General features: G+C 43.3%; 1 protein-coding gene across 4 annotated transcripts in view; it reads left to right on the forward strand.

Moving 5' to 3' along the window:
* The window catches only part of EXD3 (exonuclease 3'-5' domain containing 3), a 243,628-nt gene that overhangs the window by 70,381 nt on the left and 152,928 nt on the right, over positions 1–20,319 (forward strand). For all 4 annotated transcript variants that reach the window (XM_056537736.1, XM_056537734.1, XM_056537737.1 and 1 more), the window contains 7 exons: positions 1,926–2,087; positions 7,159–7,212; positions 8,716–8,855; positions 10,367–10,467; positions 15,869–15,942; positions 18,612–18,650; positions 18,927–19,093. In XM_056537736.1, coding sequence (XP_056393711.1) covers positions 1,926–2,087; positions 7,159–7,212; positions 8,716–8,855; positions 10,367–10,467; positions 15,869–15,942; positions 18,612–18,650; positions 18,927–19,093 — 737 coding nt within the window. The remainder of the gene's footprint in view (positions 1–1,925; positions 2,088–7,158; positions 7,213–8,715; positions 8,856–10,366; positions 10,468–15,868; positions 15,943–18,611; positions 18,651–18,926; positions 19,094–20,319) is intronic.

Raw genomic sequence — 20,319 nt, forward strand, 5'->3', positions numbered from 1 at the left:
TAAATGGTTTGTAAAATGATGTCCGGTTGCATCCGTTTTTTAAGAAAGCAACGTATAGGTTCTTAACTTTTCACTCCATTATGAATAAAGTTTCACTTGTTTGATTGAAATTCCAAGTCAAAAAACTGTGCAAAGTCAAAAACTGTATCGTGCAAACCGGATGGAATCGTACGCACATACGGTTCTGTATGGTTCCCATTGACTCTCATGTTTAAAAAATGTTTACAACAGCTGGAGGCACAATGGTTGGAAAACACTGGTCTATGGGAGCAATGTACTTAGGGATCTCCTTTTGGTCCTACAGTCCAACCAATTCATTCAGCAGGGAGAGAGGGAGCTCCGTTCTAGTGATCACAGGGGGGTTCGGGGATATTCTTACATCTGGAGCAGTGTTTCCTAACCAGAGCGCCTCCAGCTGTTGCAAAACAACAACTCCCAGAGGATTATAGTTTTGCAACAGCTGGAGGCACATTGGTTGGGAAACACAGATCTGGACACTGAAAGCTGATTTTTGGCTCCAGTTTTAACCCGGTAAAGACAATCCTTTTGCAAGGTTATAGGGGTACTCCGTTAAAAAAAAAAAAAAAAAAAAAAAAAAAAAAAAAAAATTAACTGGTGCCAGAAAGTTAAACAGATTATTAAATTACTTCTATTTAAAAATCTCAATCCTTTTAGCATTTATTAGCAGCTGTATGCTACAGAGGAAATTCTTTTCTTTTTGAATTTCTTTTTTGTCTTGCCCAGAGTGCTCTCTGCTGACACCTCTGTCCGTGTCAGGAACTGTCCAGAGCAGCATAGGTTTGCTATGGGGATTTTCTCCTGCTCTGGACAGTTCCTGATACGGGAATCAGGTGTCAGCAGAGAGCACTGTGGATAAGACAAAAAAGAAATTTAAAAAGAAAATAATTTCCTCTGTAGCATACAGCTGCTATTAAGTACTGGAAGGGTAAAGATTTTTTAATAGAATTCATTTACAAATCTGTTTAACTTTCTGGAACCAGTTTATAAAAAAAAAAAAAAAAAAAAAATGGGGGCTGGGTCCTGTGTCAGGAGATCATGGGGGGTCCCAGCATCCAATCTAAAACTTATGCCCTATCCTTTGGATGGGGGATACGTTTTTCTGCATTATCATTCTCCTTTAAAGGGGTACTCCACTGGAAAACTTATTTATTTATTTATTTTTTAAATCAACTGGTACCAGAAAGTTAAACAGATTTGTACATGACTTCTATTTAAAAAAAATATATAAAATCTTTATCCTTCCAGTACTTACCAGCTGCTGTATGATCCACAGGAAGTTCTTTTCTTTTTGAATTTCCTTTCTGCTTGACCACAGTGCTCTCTGCTGACACCTCTGTCCATGTCAGGAACTGTCCAGAATAGGAGCAAATCCCCATAGAAAACCTCTCTGGACAGTTCCTAAAATGGATAGAGGTGTCAGCAGAGAGCACTGTGGTCAGGCAGAAGGAAAATTCAAAAAGAAAATAACTTCCTGTGGATCATACAGCAGCTGATAAGTACTGGAAGAGAATTAACATTTTTTTTTAATAGAAGTTATTTACAAATCTGTTTAATTTTCTAGCACCATTTGATTTAAAAAAATAAAAATAATGTTTTCCAGTGGAGTACCCCTTTGTGTAATTTTATTTCTGATACTTGTCTGTGTTTGTACCCCATAATTGTAAGCGCGGCGGAATCTGTAGGCGCTATGTAAATAGAATAAATAAATAAATAAAAGTCCTGCCTGATTTCTGCTTCCCATAAAGCAGGATATCTTTCGTTTATACAGTCTGCCTCTCTTTATCCTGACGTGACTGATACCAAGGAATAGTGGCTTGCATTTGGTTGCATTATAAATGTTTTTACTGAACACATGCTTGATGTCTCTTTTTAATGATCCCTTTGATTTTTCTTGTGTGTTTTAGGTGGGTTTGAGACTGAAGAAGCTGCAAGCACGTGCTTTCTCTTTGGTCAGCGAAGGGAATCTCATGGATATCCTCGTCTCCATCTACAAACTGGAGGATGCGGACCGATCCTTTCAACTGGGCCACGTCACCCATCTTCACCAAATGGGAAAATACAAAGAGGTATGGCCTCCTGAGCACCGAAGTCCTGAGGGGATATGGTGATTGTTGTTTTGCACGCAGAAGGCTTAACTTATAGACAGTCAATTGAAAAAATGGCTCTTAGGAAATACAAGATGGCTTCCCTGTTGCCTGCGCCTTCCTTACCCCCCTTCTTATGGTAAAGCAGACAATGGTGGAATTCAGAGCAGGGCACAGTCTCATATACTGTGCTGCTATTCTCCAAAGACCCCCTGAATGGAACAGGCGGTGCTTGGGAATAATAAGGGGTAGGCAGAAGGCTGGCTAGTGTTTCATGGCCGTCTCATGTTACACTTCAGCCTTTTGAAAGAGTGACTGTGGCAGGCTGAATGAGACTTTCCTGCACTCCAAAAGGCAGAGAGTGGAGCACAAAGGTGCCTCTTGTCACAGGCGGGCCCCTCCCGCTGAGAGCAGCCATTGTCACACACACAGAGGACCAGTCTGGCAATCTCTGCATGCTCCACTGCCTTCCGATTGTGCAGCAAATGCATTCAGCCTCTTGTCAGCTTGGATTAGCAAAGGGTTCCCGTGAATAAAAGGGCTGTGATGTATTTCGTGTCTCAGGGTGGCCTAGGTACAGGCCCAGTGAGGCTCACTTTTTTTATGGGGCGTACCGGATAGCGTACTTACACCTCGCTGAATTTCAGGTACACAGAGACAACACTATGACATTATGACTGGGTGTCATAGTCTTCTGTCCCCAACCGCAATGATCTAAAGAGCGTAACATATTATTATTATATTATTATTATCATTATTTTTTTATTTATTTAGTTAGTTATATAGCACACCATGGTTCCAGGGCACTTTACATATGATAATGGTAACAATACTTTATCATATTCTTGTATCAGTCATTTACTACAGCATGCTTGTGGCTCTTTGCACGTTTCTTATCATTGGTGTTTGGTACTGCACCCTAGATCAGTGTTTCCCAACCAGTGTGCCTCTAATTGTTGCAAAACTACAACTCCCAGCATGCCCGGACAGCCAAAGGCTGTCCGGGCATGCTGGGAGTTGTAGTTTTGCAACTGCTGGAGGCACGATGGTCTGGAAACATTGCCCTAGATCTTCATTAAAGGGGTACTCCGGCGCTTAGACATCTTATCCCCTATGATAAGATGCCTGATCACAGGGGTTCCGCGGCTGGGGACCCCCGTGATCTTGCACGCCGCACCCCGTTTAAAATCAGTCCCCGGTGTTCGCTCCGGGTCTGATTACTGTCAATCCCATAGGCTTGCATTGAGGGGGGCGGAGTGCGACGTCACACGGGGCGGAGCCTTGGCGTCACAACACTCAAGCCTAGTGAGCGACAGTAATCAGACCCGGAGCAAACACGCTCCGGGGACTGATTTTAAACTGGGTGCGGCGTGCAAGATCACGGGGGGCCCCAGCGGTGAGACCCCCGCGATCAGGCATCTTATCCCCTATCCTTTGGATAGGGAATAAGATGTCTAAGTGCCGGAGTACCCCTTTAAGGGCATTACTGTTTTATCTTTATCTCATTTACCTCGGGTCTATTCATATGTACAGTATCCTGCGCATAATTGATTCCCAGCATTTGAAGCTGCAGATTTTATGCTGCAGAGTTCAAAGCAAACGAAATGACTGAACACAGCTTTTTTTTTTTAAATACGTTTTATTGAAGATTAAACAAACATCAGACAAATCGCCTCACAGAGCAAAATGGTATAAAGCGGAGTACACAATTAAAAAAAAGGCACTGAGAACATATACAAGTAAGCAGGATGTAAACGACATAATATCATATAAAGATCCGGCAGTAATCAGTGCAGTGAGGGCACAATCTAAGGGAAACCAAGAACAACCAGTTGAGAAACTTTAACACAAAAAGAGGGTGAACAAGGTGAACGAAAAAAAGGAAAAGAAAAGAAAAGGGGGATGGTATGTAATATAAAATCGGCAAAATAATATTGAATAGAGGCCGTAGTGTAGAATTCAGCAGATATCGCCACATCTAGTCACGAGTGCCAAGCATAGCGTTTCTAATGTTAATGTTAAAGCAGACCCATGCGTCCACAGAGGGGAGGGAGCACACACATCCAGCACAACATCTTAACACACATAAATCAAAGGGGTACATACAACCACATCTAGAAAGGGAAGGGCAGTCATGACCTTAAGTCCCCTCAGGGGATGCAGAGTATGAACATTGGGTCAATGGTGAGGAGCACCAGGGACCCCACACAGAAAGAAATTTACCAGGGCATTTTCTATTCTTATAAACAAGATGGGAGAAGGGTATCATAGCATTAACCAAAGCTTTCCACTGAGACAGGGAAGGCGGGCCGGGGTCCATCCATTTGAGGGCAATCGCCTTCCTAGCAAAAAATAAGGATTCTCGCAGTAAAGTGCGCACGTAATGTGGCCACACTTCCTCATCCAGAACTCCAAATAAACAAATCAGAGGGTCACACCCCGGGGAAGGTTGGATAATTGTGGCAAGAAGACCAAGGACATCCTGCCAGAAGGATCTTATATCAGGGCAAGTCCAGATAAGATGCCAGAAATCAGCTTTAGCCGCACCACATCGATGGCAGGCGTCCGAGTCAGAACGACCCATTCTATGCAAACGAACGGGGGTGATGTAACTATAATGTATAATATTTAATTGAATCAGTTTATTATTAGCAGAAGGAGACACCACCATATGTGAGGAAAGCATCTCCTCCCAATCATCTTTAGTCAAATTGGGAATATGAGATTCCCAGTGTCGGACAGCCGGCAACTGGGAATGGGAGTTCTTGGCCTGAATGAGGTGCGTATATAGGATGGACACCAGTCCCCTAGGACCCTGCGATTTTAAAACACCAATAAGCGGGAATGTCGATATGGGTGCACGTCCAGCAGGGAACTGTGTTGACAATGCATGACGGAGCTGTAGGTATTTAAAGAAGCAGTGTCGGGGTAAACCATATTCTGTTTGCAATTGCTCGAAGGAACACAAAACATTATCCCTATACACATCGCCCAGAGTGAGCACACCAGCATTCATCCAAAAAACAGAGTCTAGAGTCTCACCCACATGGATGAGAAAGGGGTTGTGCCATAGAGGGGTATCAGACGGGATATCAGCATATCCATATACTGACTTAGCGGCCCGCCACACTTTTACAGCCAGCTTATGTGAAGGTAGGTAAGCACGACCCCCTAGAGTAGGGCTTTCTAAGAGCATCCGGGGAGACACTGAGGGGACGAACCTATCCAGGCATTGTTCAGAGTCGGGGACTGAACACAGCTTTAAACATGGACAGGATACTGTATGTGTGAATACACCCTAAAAGGATAGGAAAAGAGAACTGATTTCTTTGAAAAAACAGCACTAATTCTGTGGTATTGCAGTTGAGTTCCATTGAAATTAATGGAGATAAGTTGTAATACCACTCACAACCAGAGGACTGTTGTGGTGCTGTGTTTTGGGGGGGAAAAAAAAGTGGTCAAGTCGTCTCAGTTTTGACGCATTACATGGGGATCTATGTACTGACATACTCCCTAGCCGTCTCTCCCCCTGATGATGACACAGCGATAAACCGAAACACGTAGGGAGGTTGGAAGCTATTCTTTGCCATAGTGTTTAGGCTGATCGGTCCAGTATACAACTTACTCACCCCTTTTCAGAATGAGACACAATCATTAATAATGATCACCCATGTGTCGAGTGGGAGCACCAGTGCATCAGTGGTCTGTCATTCCACACGTAGTAATTTATATTGAGATAACTAGAAATATACAGTACCGATCTGTACATTACCTGTGTTTGTGGCCTAAAGGGAGTATGGAGCAGGAGATGAGGTTGCTTCATACACTGTGGAGGCCGACTCTTATATGGCTGACACCCACAAGCAGTTAATTCTGATCCCAGCTTTTTAACCCTGTAGATGCTGTGGTCAATAGTGACTCCAACATTTGTATGGCTTGACAACTCATTCGTATGAGTATACATAATTTAGAATTACAGTCTATTATATAAGCTGTTGTATCATTAAGTCCGCTATGGGACATAAAAGGGTGGGGGAAGTAATTTTTTTTTTTTAGAAATGTACGTTAAATAAATAAATAAATATATAAATATGTTTTTTGCACTGCAAAATAGATATATAAATATATAAACCTGTGGATCTCCAGATATTGCAAAACTACAATTCCCAGCATGCCCGAACAGCCAACGTCTTCAACCTGCGGACCTCCAGATGTTGCCAAACTGCAACTCCCCGCATACCCGGACAGCCGTTGGCTGTCCGGGCATGCTGGGAATTGTAGTTTTGCAACATCTGGAGGTCCACAGGTTGAAGACCACTGCCCTACCTTATTTAAAAATACATAAATTTAAAAAAATCCCTATTTAACCTGACAAATTTCTGTTTTGTTATATGGTACCATAAAGGTCATTAAAAAAAGAAAAGCTTAAGCTACGAAAAAACAAGGCCTTAAATGGTGTCTTAAAGGAGTAGTCCAGTGGTGAACCCAGTGGTGAACAACTTATCCCCTATCCTAAGGATAGGGGATAAGTTTGAGATCGCGGGGGGTCCGACCGCTGGGGCCCCCCGCGATCTCCTGTACGGGGCCCCGACAGGCCGCGGGAAGGGGGCGTGTCGACCTCCGCACGAAGCGGCAGCCGACACGCCCCCTCAATACAAATCTATGGCAGAACCGAAGCGCTGCCTTCGGCAATCTCCGGCTCTGCCATAGAGATGTATTGAGGGGGCGTGTCGGCTGCCGCTTCGTGCGGGGGTCGACACCCGCTATCTGGTCGGAGAGCCTGGCCCCCGTACAGAGAGATCGCAGGGGGCCCCAGCGGTCGGACCCCCCGCGATCCCAAACTTATCCCCTATCCTTAGGATAGGGGATAAGTTTTTCACCACTGGACTACCCCTTTAATGGCAAAATAAAAAGATTTTGGCTTTGAGAAGGAGATCATAAAAAATTTAAAGAAAATTGTCTGTATCCTTAAAGAGTTCAGCAATTCCTTCTTGCAAATATAAAAGGTAACTTGTTTAACATCAGGCTATTGTTTTTTTTTTTTATATCCTAGGCGACCATCCTCAGTATAAAGCTCAATCTACAGTCTGATCTGGACCTGGAGCAAGTAAGTTGGGCTCAGTGTTGCAAGTGTTCAGTCACTTTGCCCCCATATTGGGGATTTTGAAGGAATAGTTACCTAAGGTGTTAGGGTGTCCTAAATTGTAATGCATCCCTCCTCTGCATTGAAGGGTAAAGGGGTCATAGAAAAAACATAGTATACATTTATTAACTATAATTTAATCAAATTGCAGGAAATGAATGTCCTTACACATGCACATTTAGTTAGGTCCAGTGTGCCTGTGTTCTGAATGGAGTGGGGGGGGGGGGGGTGTATGGGAGGCCTCCATACACATTAGCTGGTTGGTCAGTCCTGCAGGCTGGTTTTGCTGCTTTGAAGCTGCAGATTTCAATGTAAACGAATTCACTGAACACCGCATCAAATCTGCAGCTTAAAATCCTGTGCATCAAATATGCACAGGATACTGTATGTGTGAAAAGACATTTAGGCTATGTTCACCCTACGGAATGTCCGCACGGAGAATCTTTGTGCGGACATTCCGTAAACTGCGGATGCCGGAGCTAGGACCGCACAGGAATGCGCCATCGCCTAGACGGCTATGCATTCCGTGCGGAGTCAGCAGAAAGAATGAACACGTTTATTCTTTCTGCGGACACAGAAAATGGAATTTCCGTGCCGGAAACATCTGGCACGGAAATTTTGCAGTGTGCTCAGCGCAGCAAAATCCAGTTGAATTCAACAGGACTCTGCTGCAGTGGAATCTCTGTGCCAAATTCCAATGCGGAATCCAGCACGGAAATTCTGACATTTGAACATGGTCTTAAGGGGGTACTCTGCCCCTAGACATCTTATCCCCTAGCCAAAGGATAGAGGATAAGATGTCTGATAGCGGGGGTCCTCGGTCTCCCTGCTGCAGCCGGCGTTCGTTTATAGTAGTGGTCTTCAACCTGCGGACCTCCAGATGTTGCAAAACTACAACTCCCAGCATGCCCGGACAGCCAACGGCTGTCCGGGCATGCTGGGAGTTGTAGTTTTGCAACATCTGGAGGTCCGCAGGTTGAAGACCACTGGTTTATAGCGTCGGGTGATCATGACGTCGCAGCCACGCCCCCTCAATGTAAGTTTATGAGAGGGGGCGTGACGGCACGAGCCTCCGCCCCGCATCCGACACATATCGAAGTTCGCTCCGTGCATCGGATATCTGGGGTGCCGCATCCGAGATCGCAGGGGGTCCTCAGCGATCTCAGACAACTTTTAGGAGATAAGATGTCTAGGGGCAGAGTAACCCTTTAAAGTATAAGCGGCGGTGACTGGTAGTGCTCGGAGTAGTAATAAGACCCCTCTAGCCTAGTTGATGACTGCATGGCCCCCCGGTAATGGAAATCAAAGCACAGTACTTACGGAATTGAGAATGTTACCACCAAGTTCTGATTGCTTTGTGTTTATTTGGGATAGTCACCTGGTTATCCAGCCTCACATCCACCATCGTTCTAAAAAAGTATTTTGGCTCCTATGTCCTAGTAATGATCTCCATCTTTCCCTTTGAAGATGTGCACTCCCTTGCTATTGCTGGACAGATTTAATCTGGTGGAGTCCTATGTGTCCGGCTGCCCCGATCTGCAGAGCCAGCTGCTCCAGATGTTGGATCGATGGAGCGATTCCAGCTTCAACCCCAGGAAAATCAGCAAGTAAATACAATCAGCGCAATTCCTTTAATCAAGATGTAGATCTCTAACCCTGATTGTTGTCGGGTCCGGTTCACATAGGGAATGTGCAACCACAATAAAACCACAGAAAGTGCCTGTTGTTAAATCTCCAGCCTCTTCCCTACCCCCATTATTGGTGCTTCTTCCCCTCTAGGTGTTACCTTATAATTTCCTTTTTCTCACAATTGCCTGTGGCTTATAATCTTACTGTTGATGCTGCAGTGGAAAGAACTCTCAATGCAGCACTAACTCTATGTTTATACATGCTGCAGTGTAAAGCATAGAGGAGAATTGGAGTCTGTGGGTTTTATATAGTTTTATATTTTTATATAGTATTTCTTTTAGTTTTTTTTTATGTTTTACTATTTTGACATAATACAAACATTAATAAAGGAAAAAAAAAAAAAAAAAGAAAAATTGGGTTAATTTAGTGTTGCCATATTACAAGACCCATAACTTTATTTTTTGCCTGACGATGCAATATTTGAGCTTGTTTTTTTTACAGGAAAACTTTTTAGTTTTGTTGGTAACATTTTGGAATAATAACATTCAGATTTTTTTCTTTCCTGTATTTTGGGAGATAGATTGATAAAATGCAGCAATCATGGCATTGTTTTTAAATTTTTTTACAGCGTTCAACGTGTGCGATTTCTTAAAGGGGTTATCCAGGAAAAAAACTTTATATATATATATATATATATCAACTGGCTCCAGAAAGTTAAACAGATTTGTAAATTACTTCTATTAAAAAATCTTATGAGCTTCTGAAGTTAAGGTTGTTCTTTTCTGTCTAAGTCCTCTCTGATGACACCTGTCTCGGGAAACGCCTAGTTTAGAAGCAAATCCCCATAGCAAACCTCTTCTAAACTGGGCGTTTCCCGAGACAGGTGTCATCAGAGAGCACTTTAGACAGAAAAGAACAACCTTAACTTCAGAAGCTCATAAGTACTGAAAGGATTAAGATTTTTTAATAGAAGTAATTTACAAATCTGTTTAACTTTCTGGCACCAGTTGATGTCTGATGTGAATTCTGGTGAAGAACATGTAAACTGGAGAAATAAAATCAATGCAGGGAACAAATAAAAACTTCCAACCTGAGATGTACTGTGAGGAACGTCACCTGTCTATGTGGAATATATATATATATATATATATATATTTATATATATTATATATATATAATAATATATTCCACATAGACAGGTGACGTTCCTCACAGTACATCTCAGGTTGGAAGTTTTTATTTGTTCCCTTCTATGATTTTCTTTCTCCAGTTTACATGTTCTTCACCAGAATTCACATCAGACTTCTATAATATGCAGCTGCTAATGGTACTTTAGAGGGTCAGAGCTCGAAAACAGACAAGAAGTAGTTGTATTTTATATGTATGATCATAAACTAAGTGTGTGAACCCGGCTTTATACATGAGAACAAAACAAATACAATGTTATTAAACTAAGATACAATGTGGTCCCTCGTGATTTCTATTTCAGAGAATACCGGGGTCTTCCTCCTATTAAACCTGACAAACTGAATTTGAAGACTCTTAGTAAGTTGGCATTTCGGCTGCTGGAAACCTACAACTTGGATCCGGGTGAGTTGGATATAATGACTTTTATACATTGAGCGCTTTACTGTCCGACACAACCTTTAGGATACTGCATCTATTGGCAATATAGACTCAAGGGAAACACTTCTCACAGTTGCAGCTTTGCTACAGTTATGTCCAGTTTTGACAATTTATTGTAAGCTAGATACAGAATCGGGAGAAATAGCTCTTCTGGCCTCGAGAATGCTTGTGTATGGGGGGGGGGGGGTCGGGAATAGCTTTCGGCTGAACAACAACCACCTTAAAAGGTATTCAGATTTCTGCTTGTTATTTGGTGAATCCCCACTGATCCAAAAAACGGTGACATAGTTGTCCCCAGAATGAGTGGATTTCACTGCGCTTATGTGGCTAGCACTACATTCTTTATGGGGCTGCCAAACCTTTCCAAATTCAGTACTAGGAAATGTTCTGCAGCCCTGTAAAGTATATATGGGACAGTTGCCACACATGAAGGACAATTATGTCCCCATTTTTATAATTGGTGGGGGTCCTAGTGATCAGACCACCACCGATCAGCTTATCCCCTAAGCTTTGTATACCCCTTTAGAGCAGGGTCACACGTAGCACATCCGCAGCCTATTTCAAAATGTGGATGTCCCGATGGCAGTCACAAGAGCAAGCCCCTTGCTGTGACCGAATAGTTCTGTGTGTCCGCTCATAGAGGCAGATTTCTCACTCCGCATCTGCTACAAGCAGGCACTGTTTCTACACCAAGAAATCCGCCGCTATGAGCGGACAAACATAGCTACCCAGCCGCAGCAGGGGACTCTCTTTTTAGTGATTTCCGTCAGCGCATCCACAGCGTGAAATACGCTGTGGATACACTATCTGTGACCCTACATGAAATATGCTGCAAACTCTGCTCTGTGCCAGATGACCGGTGACCACAGCCGCCACGTCCCCTCCATTCATGTCTATGGGAAGATACATGGCGGCTCTGCACTAGCTGTCACTCCCCTTTCCTAGACATAAATGGAGGTGGTGTGACATCACAAACACGAAAGCCCCAGTCTTCTGTGTTCATGAACACTGAAACGCCGGCCTGGAGATAACATTCCAGCGGCCGGACCCCCAGCGATCAGACATGTTATCCTCTATCCATGTCCAGGGGTGGAGTACCCCTTTAAGGTTTCCATAGACCTCCAGTAGCTGTTGTTCGGCTTAAAGCCTTTCCCAGTCCACCCTATACACATGCATGTTCTGTTTGGCCTAGTAAGTGTATGTACTCAAGGGGAAAAGGGAATAAACCATTGCCAGACACCTCTGTTCCCTCAGACACCTCTGGCAGTGCTTTATTCCCTTTTTAGAACCAAAGGACCAAGTGGTGAGTTGTAGCTTCCTGATCCTTCTTTCACCGTCCTCCTACACATGACGTAGTTTGCCGGTCCTGCTAAAATCAACATCTTTGGCCAACTATGCTCTTCTATGTATTGGGATACTACCATCTTGCTACAGTGTGCAGGTGTGGCTCTGCATACATCACATATGAGACGCTGGAGGTATACAGCAGGAATATTGACAAAGCTATTTCTGCACTGAAAGTCTCTGATGTGTCACTGTATAAACCTACAATGTCCTATGTGGGATGTCTAGACTGAATACAATTGTTACAAGCTGTGTGAGCAGCATAAAAATCATTGCTGGTAAACTGGTAGGTTCCCATTTTTTTTGACAACAACACAACAAGCCGAGATCTAGAGGATTGTTTCCCAAGCAGGGTGCCTCCAGCGGTTGCAAAACTAAAACTCCCAGCATGCCCGGACAGCCAACGGCTGTCCGGGCATGCTGAGTGTTGTAGTTTTGCAACAGCTGGAGGCACCCTGGTTGAGAAACACTGATCTAAGCCAATCCATCTGTGATACTGTCTGCTGAGCCATGGATCTACGACTGTCAGGTGTGATACTAATGCAGTATCTAAGCCTATTGTACCATGTCGTCTGACGGGCCAGTGTTTCTAATCCTATAAAAGTGTGATACTGTCATGCTGAGCTGTGTATCTAATTCTCTCATATGTGATGCTGTATCTAAGCGAATTGTGTAATACTGTCCCCTTAGCCGCTTTATAGAGGCCTATCGTGCGTGATGCTGTCTGCTAAGCGGCCGTATCTAATCCTATCATGTAAAGCTGCAACCAAAGAAATACATTGGGGGGAAATGCTTACAATTTGAGAGCAATGTGCGCAATTTTTCTGTTTATTTCCAGGGCATTCTGTGTCTAATTTAAGAAATTTCACGTGCAACCTAATAAATTATGTGAATTTTTAAAAGGATGAGTAACATAAAAAAACAGGAAAAAAAAAAAACATTCAAGCTAAGTCACCTATGGAGTGGAGTGCACATTGTGTAAAGATAATTTTCACTACTATTTTAATGTATTAATTGATTATTTTTATTATTTATTAATCTATCTGTGCACACTGGTCCTGCGTCCTTCAAGTGCAAAAAATACAAAAATGAGGAAGCATGCGCAAACTGCAAGAAAACAGTGCAAAACCCAATAGTAAATGAGTAATCTGAAAACAGAATAAGGCCGGGTTCACACCACGTTTTCGCAATACAGTTCCTGTATCAGGTTTAAATTTTTTTTTTTTTTAAATGGATTCTTCAAAACTGGACTAAACTGTATCAAAACGTGTTTACAAATTTTAATTCGTATACAGTTTGAAAAATGATGTCCGGTTGCATCCGTTTTTTAAGAAGAAAATGTATGCGTTTTTAACTTTTCACTCCATTATGAATAAAGTTTCACTTGTTTGATTGAAATTCAGAGAAAAAAAAGTGTGCAAAGTCAAAAACCATATGGAACCGTATGCACATACGGTTCTGTGCGGTTACCATTGACTACCATGTTAAAAAAAAATTATAATTTATACGGTTTCCATATGATTTTTCACCCGGACCAAAAACCGTGGTAGGCTACGGTTTTGGGTACGGGGAAAAAAACTGACAAAACCGTACAGGATGCAAAACGGACACAACCGGATGCATCTTTTCGCATACGGTTTTCAATACGGTTCCGTACGGTTTTCACATTGAAAACTTATACGGGAACTGTATTGCAAAAACGTGGTGTGAACCCGGCCTAAGCCTCGGTCTTTCTTTTTTTAAGTGTCAACCATATGATCCGTTTCTGGCTTTGTATATAGTAATTGCAAATGGAAACCTGACTGTGTGAACAGAACCTTAAAGGGGTACTCCGGTGGAAAACAAATGTTTTCAAATGAACTGGGGGCCAGAAGGCTATACAGATTTGTAAATTACTCCTATGCTGGGAATTGTAGTTTTGCAACAGCTGGAGGCACCCAGCCTGGGAAACCCCGATCTAGAAAGTGGTAAGGGATCGAAACACAAAGCCGATTGGAAAATTACAGGACTTTCCCATACAGGAAGATTAATTTTAAGCTTTATTTACTTAAAACTGAAAAACCCCTTAATGTTGGCCACATGAGGCTTCTGTTGGCAAAACCGCTCAGATCTGTGATAATCTGATGTCTATGTGACCTGGCAGATCTTACAGGATAGATATTTCCTCTTCAATTCTTTTGTTGATACCCCTCGTCACCTGACATTAATGGCATCAAATATCTGCCAGTCACACCCAACATAGTCTAATAGTATGTCTACACGTAGTGTATGTGATGCAGATTTTATGCTCGTAAGTAAACCTCTAAATCTGCAGCATGAAATTTGCCGCCTATATAGCCCAGGTGAACATACCCTAATAAGCCTCATATATTGTGTGTGTCTGACTCAACAGGTTTGACCTACTACACCTTTGAGTTTTGCACAGGCTCAGAATACATTTGGCAAATCGGCCTAATATGTTCATCATAAGGCCATGTTCACATGGCCAAAAATGTGCGGAATGTCCGCCCGGAAAACACAGATATTCCACACATTTGAATGTTCCGATGGTCTCTATAAGGAAATGTGCTGTCTCATAGATGGCAATGCATTTACTAAATGGAATCACCAGAAATAATAGACATACCTAATCTTTCTGCAAATGCCGTAATTGGTATTTCCTCTGTGTGCACAGTGCAGCAGAATCCTGTTGAAATCAACCGCAGCTGAATTTCCAAGCAGAATATTCCTGTGGAATTCCGCTCTGAAATTCCGCCGTGTGAACATAATAGATTCGCGCGTGCATATTTTGCTGCAGATTTTCTGCAGCAGATTTTGTTACCGATTTGAAGGCAAAATACCCATGTGTGAACAAACCCTTAGGCTGCGTTCACATGACTGAAATTCCGGGCTGAATTCTGCATGTGTTTTCTGCGTGAAATTCCAAATAACTGTATTGCCCATTAACTTAAATGGGATTCCGAAATGTTATTCACATTCACAATTCCGCTGCTGAAATTCTGCATTCCGCACTTGTTCTGGTCTTATATTTTTCTGGACTTTGGCTGCAGAATCCCATTTGAAGACAATGGGGCTTGATTTCTGCAGAATTTGTGCAGAATTCGCATGTAATGTATGCGGAATGCATGCAGTTTCCATGCAGAATCCGCACAAACTGAGATGCGGAATCCGTGCAAATTACTGCTCGGATTCTGCACAAATTCTGCACCGATTCCGCATGTGTTTAAAAACTGCAGAATTCTGCATAGATCCAATGCGGATGCAGAATTCATGCAGATAGGCAGAATTTCCGCCATGTGAACGTGGCCTTAGGCTGTGTTCCCATGGCAGAATTTCTGCACTGGATTCTGCATGAATTTATAGCCAGTGCATTCCAATGGGATTCCGCTGTCCTATTTACACAGCAGAACTTCCGCTGCAGGAATACTATTGAAGTGAATTAGCTATAAATTCATGTACAATTCAGTGCAGAAATTCTGCCGTGTGAACGTGTCCTTAAACTCTGCTTGGTGCAAGGGCTTACATACTTCAGGGGCAGACCATGTGGCTGCCGTGGGGCCCTTGGAGAGAGGGGGGCCCCATCCTGGCTGTTCCTATTTTTTTTCTTTCATTGGTAAAAAATTGTGTAATTGTTGGGGGTATAAACCATTGGGTGATGGTAAGCAAAGGTACAATTAACACCAGAGCTTTCTTTTCTAGGGGACAAAATCAGGCACACAATAGGAAGCCCACAATATTCGCTACCGGACCCCGTTTCTTCTATGCACGCTGTTGGTTTGGTCTATTGAAGTACAATATGTATACATTAATATAGCTTTTTCACACATCACTGACATACAATGGTGCATGGGTAGAAGTTTTTTTTCAGCTGAGCCAAACGTGTTTTATGTCAGCATGGAACTGATAAGTGTTTTGCTTTATACTATGCCTATTGTATCTAACCTACATCTATGTGTTACATTGCGTTATAACTACAAACCTTGAACCTGATCTACAGTAATATACCTTTTTTTATTTTCAGCTCTCTGTTCTAATATGATAAACCAGCGTCACCTGGGCACCCTGAAATATCTGATGTACAAGAGGTTTGTTGAGGTAGGTTTTCTCAGTTCATTTGTCCTAGATACAGATTGTATATATTAAATCTTTACTTATCCCTATCCACAGGAAAGGGGATAAGTAGCTGATCGCAGGGTGGGTCCGAGCTCTGCCCCCCTCGATCACCAGGACGGGACCTTGGTAGTGAAGAGCGCGTGTCATTACGGTAACTGGTAGACGGCACTCGCCCTATTAAAGGGGTACTTCGGTGCTAAGACATCTTATCCCCTATCCAAAGGATAGGGGATAAGATGCCTGATCGCGGGGGTTCTGCTGCTGGGGACCCCGGTGATCTTGCACGCAGCACCTTGTTATAATCAGTCCCCGCAGCAGGTTCGCTCCGAGTATGTTTACTGGCGATCGGGAGGGCCGAAGCATTGTGATGTCACGGCCCTGCCCCTGTGTGACGTTATGCTCCGCCCCCTCAATGCAAGCCTATGGGAGGGGGCGTGGCAGCTTTCACGCCCCCTCCCATAGGTTTGCATTGGGGGGCGGAGTGTTACATCACACGGGGGCGGGGCCCTGACACCACAATGCTCCGGCCCCCCTGATCACCAGTAATCAGTCCCCGGAGCGAACACGCTCCGGGGACTGATTATAACAGGGTGCTGCGTGCAAGATCACCGGGGTCCCCAGCGGCGGGACACCCGCGATCAGGCATCTTATCCCCTATCCTTTGGATAGGGGATAAGATGTCTTAGCGCCGGGGTACCCCTTTAATAGAGTGAGTGCCGTCTACCAGTTAATGACACGTGCTCCTCACTGCCAAGGTCCCGTCCTGTTGATCGAGGGGGGCAGAGCTCGGACCCACCCTGCGATCAGCTACTTATCCCCTATCCTGGATACATGATGGACACTTATGGTGACTTTATGAGGGTCCTCAGGTGTCCATCATGGTGTCTTTGCGGACACTGGTCAGCCTGTATACTGAGCTATTTTGTCCTATATTTTTTAATGTAATCTGCAATGGAAGTTCCTAGTGGAACCTCCAGTGCAAATGTGAACAAAGCCTTATAGTAGTGTTCCCTAACCTGTGGCTCTACAGCTGCAGCAAAACTACAACTATCAGGGAAATTGGGAGTTGTAGTTTGCAACATGTTGGGGAACACTACTTTTGGTGAGATTAGTCTTGGCAGCTTATGGATATATCTGTCACAGTTTTGGACACAAGCTTTGAGGATCCACAATCGATAAGATGATCAGATGTAATCTGTGGGTTCCTAGCAGTAGATTTCTCTGCAGCTCCACCACAGGACAAAGAAGGTATTACAGAATTTGCTTTAGAATCATTGAGCTGCCTTTGTCATACTTGGACTTGCCAGGTCCTCCAGACAGCGAGACTCTTTGTGGCCTCTGTCCTTTCTGACTTATAGATGAGGGTCCTGAATAGGGACCCCCTTCCCCTCCCCTATTAATTCCTAATGGGTTTTATACCCTACAGACATGTAGTCTGTAAATTTCCGAGTGTTTCTATGAAGTCTGTGATGTTTATGGCTCCATAGAGATGTCAGACTAGTTCACCACTCTGCCAGCTACTAAACAGAGTAATTATTAGAAATTAGTGTCAGCTCACTGGCCCAGAAATAAGACTAAGAAGTGACGGGTGTCCGCTCATTGGCTGCTTCTACGGATCAAACACAGCAGTCTGTTCTCTTTACATATCTATATGTCCATGTCTTGTGGGACCAGCACCTCCCGCTGCCATCAAAGAACATAAAACGTTATTTATGAAGCTGCTGAAGTGCAGTCTGAATGTCGAGCTGTGATGTATGTCTCATATGTATGCACGAATAGGGAGCCGGGGTTAGAAGGATACAATGGGACTAATGGCAGCCTGGGTGGAAATGGGCTTAGCATAATGGACAGATACATCAAGAGTATGTTCACCTTTATACACTGCATATAGACCTCATCACATATAGCAATGTTGTATAAACTAGATTCATCCCCCAGTTTCCTAAGATGTCCAGCAGAATAGTGAGTACAGCTCTGGAGTATAATACAGGATATAACTCAGGATCAGTACAGGATAAGTAATGTAATGTATGTACACAGTGACCTCACCAGCAGAATAGTGAGTATAGCTCTGGAGTATAATACAGGATATAACTCAGGATCAGTACAGGATAAGTAATGTAATGTATGTACACAGTGACCTCACCAGCAGAATAGTGAGTGCAGCTCTGGAGTATAATACAGGATATAACTCAGGATCAGTACAGGATAAGTAATGTAATGTATATACACAGTGACCTCACCAGCAGAATAGTGAGTGCAGCTCTGGAGTATAATACAGGATATAACTCAGGATCAGTACAGGATAAGTAATGTAATGTATGTACACAGTGACCTCACCAGCAGAATAGTGAGTACAGCTCTGGAGTATAATACAGGATATAACTCAGGATCAGTACAGGATAAGTAATGTAATGTATGTACACAGTGACCTCACCAGCAGAATAGTGAGTGCATCTCTGGAGTATAATACAGAGTGTGGAGCATTAAACCTGTTTGTGAAAAACATTAGCAAGTACTAAAGTGTCTATTATAATAAATGGAATAGGGATATTCATACTGTGCCGTCCAAATGGTATTGTGGCCTTAGAGGCTTCTCCATTGAAGTTTTCCCAACACAAGGAATAATATCCGATGTTTCTCTTTTCCAGAAAACAATGACTCATGAGAACTGGGCTGACCATGTGCAGGTAATGCCACTTCTTATTTGGATTCTAGGATATATATATTTGTTATGCTTTATTGTATAGAAGGATAGTATAACATCTTTGGTTATTTTCATCCCAGGGAAGAAATGTTATAGAATTGTGTTAGAATTGCTGATCAGGCAACTTACTTTGTCAGATAGTTTCAGAGAACTTAGAGATATCGGATATTTCACTAAACCGCTGTTTCTTTGTAGATTTTTCTCTGTTTTCTGATTTATAGACCCTCTGGTATTCACAATCTCTTCTTGTACTTTGCAGAACACGGTTGAGCAGAATCGCTGGTTGCAGGAGCAGTGCATCGCTCTGCTGTGTCGGTATAGTGACCTGCAAACAGCCGGGTACTGGGCTCTTAAATTCGAGATGCCCAAAGAAACTCTCCCTCGAAACGTGGCCGATATTCTCCAGGACCTTTCTATACAGGAGAGGTAAGGGAGATCTCAGCCCTCTCCTACACCTGATTCCAGGTCTTTTAGATGCTTTAAAGGGGTACTCCGCTGGAAACTTTTTTATTTTTTATTCAACCAGTGCCAGAAAGTTAGCTGCCGTTGGCTGTCTGCTGGGATGCTGGGAGTTTTGCAACATCTGGAGGGCCACAGTTTTAGACCACTGCATTAGATGGTCGACTGAACTGCTGAAATCATTGGTTTTGGCCAAAGTAACTTGCACTTTAGCCAGCGGCCTTTGCTATTATGAAGCATTTGCATATTGCTAGGATATATGATATATACCTTAACCTTATCCTAGCATTATATCATCCCCACAGGATAACCTCTTATAGCAATGTACCCCAACTTATGGCTCTCCGGCCGTAACCGTATGGCGTATTCGTGAGAACACTCTCACGTGCTTGAGAACTAAATGCACTTAGTGAGCTCAGTTAGCAAAGAAGGATCCTCACATCCTGTGTGCCAAACTAGGTTCCCATCGCTCAGGTGCCGGGGCCAGGGCGTGAGAAGCCACATTGTAAATACGTACCACCAACTCCACTTGGCACTCTGGACTCATCCGGATCAGAATCCTCTCTGTACTCTGCATGAAAATGCACACCATCGCTAAATAGTCAGCACAAATATTGACTTGTCCAGATACACAAAATGCTACATGGTGTTTGCACAACTGACCTTAGAGAGCAAGTGCTGAGAGCCCCGCACCGGTCCTGTATGTCCCCCTTTATAGTGCAGCGTGGGAAGCTGAGATCCTCAAAAGAGTCATGATTTATTTATTTTTTTGGGGAGATTTTTTATTTTTTTTTACAAGTTTACCTGTCTGTCTGAGAACCGTAGAAGCAGCAATCCACAACTTAACACATTCACTGCCACGCATGAGTTCACAGGAAAAGTGTTGTGTGTGTTTGGAATCCGTCCAGTTCCCATGAGAAGCACTGAAAGACACTTTCTTCCTGAGTCCTGGGAATATCAATCCTAACAAGTCTGCAGCCATGTCTCCCCTCCAGATAAAAATAAGCCTTGTACTGGGGGGGGGGGGGGGACGCAGCTCCTGGGTTCTCTGCAGACAATGCTGGAGGTTGTATTTGTACCATAGTAAAAAAAAAAAAAACTGAACTGTTTGCTGCATGTTACCTATAGTTACCTATAACACTTTATGCAAACAGCTGACTACGCTATATACATGCCTCGGCCAAGTGTGCCTG

The sequence above is a fragment of the Hyla sarda genome, chromosome 9, assembly GCF_029499605.1.
Source record: "Hyla sarda isolate aHylSar1 chromosome 9, aHylSar1.hap1, whole genome shotgun sequence".
NCBI classification, from domain to species: Eukaryota; Metazoa; Chordata; class Amphibia; order Anura; family Hylidae; genus Hyla; species Hyla sarda.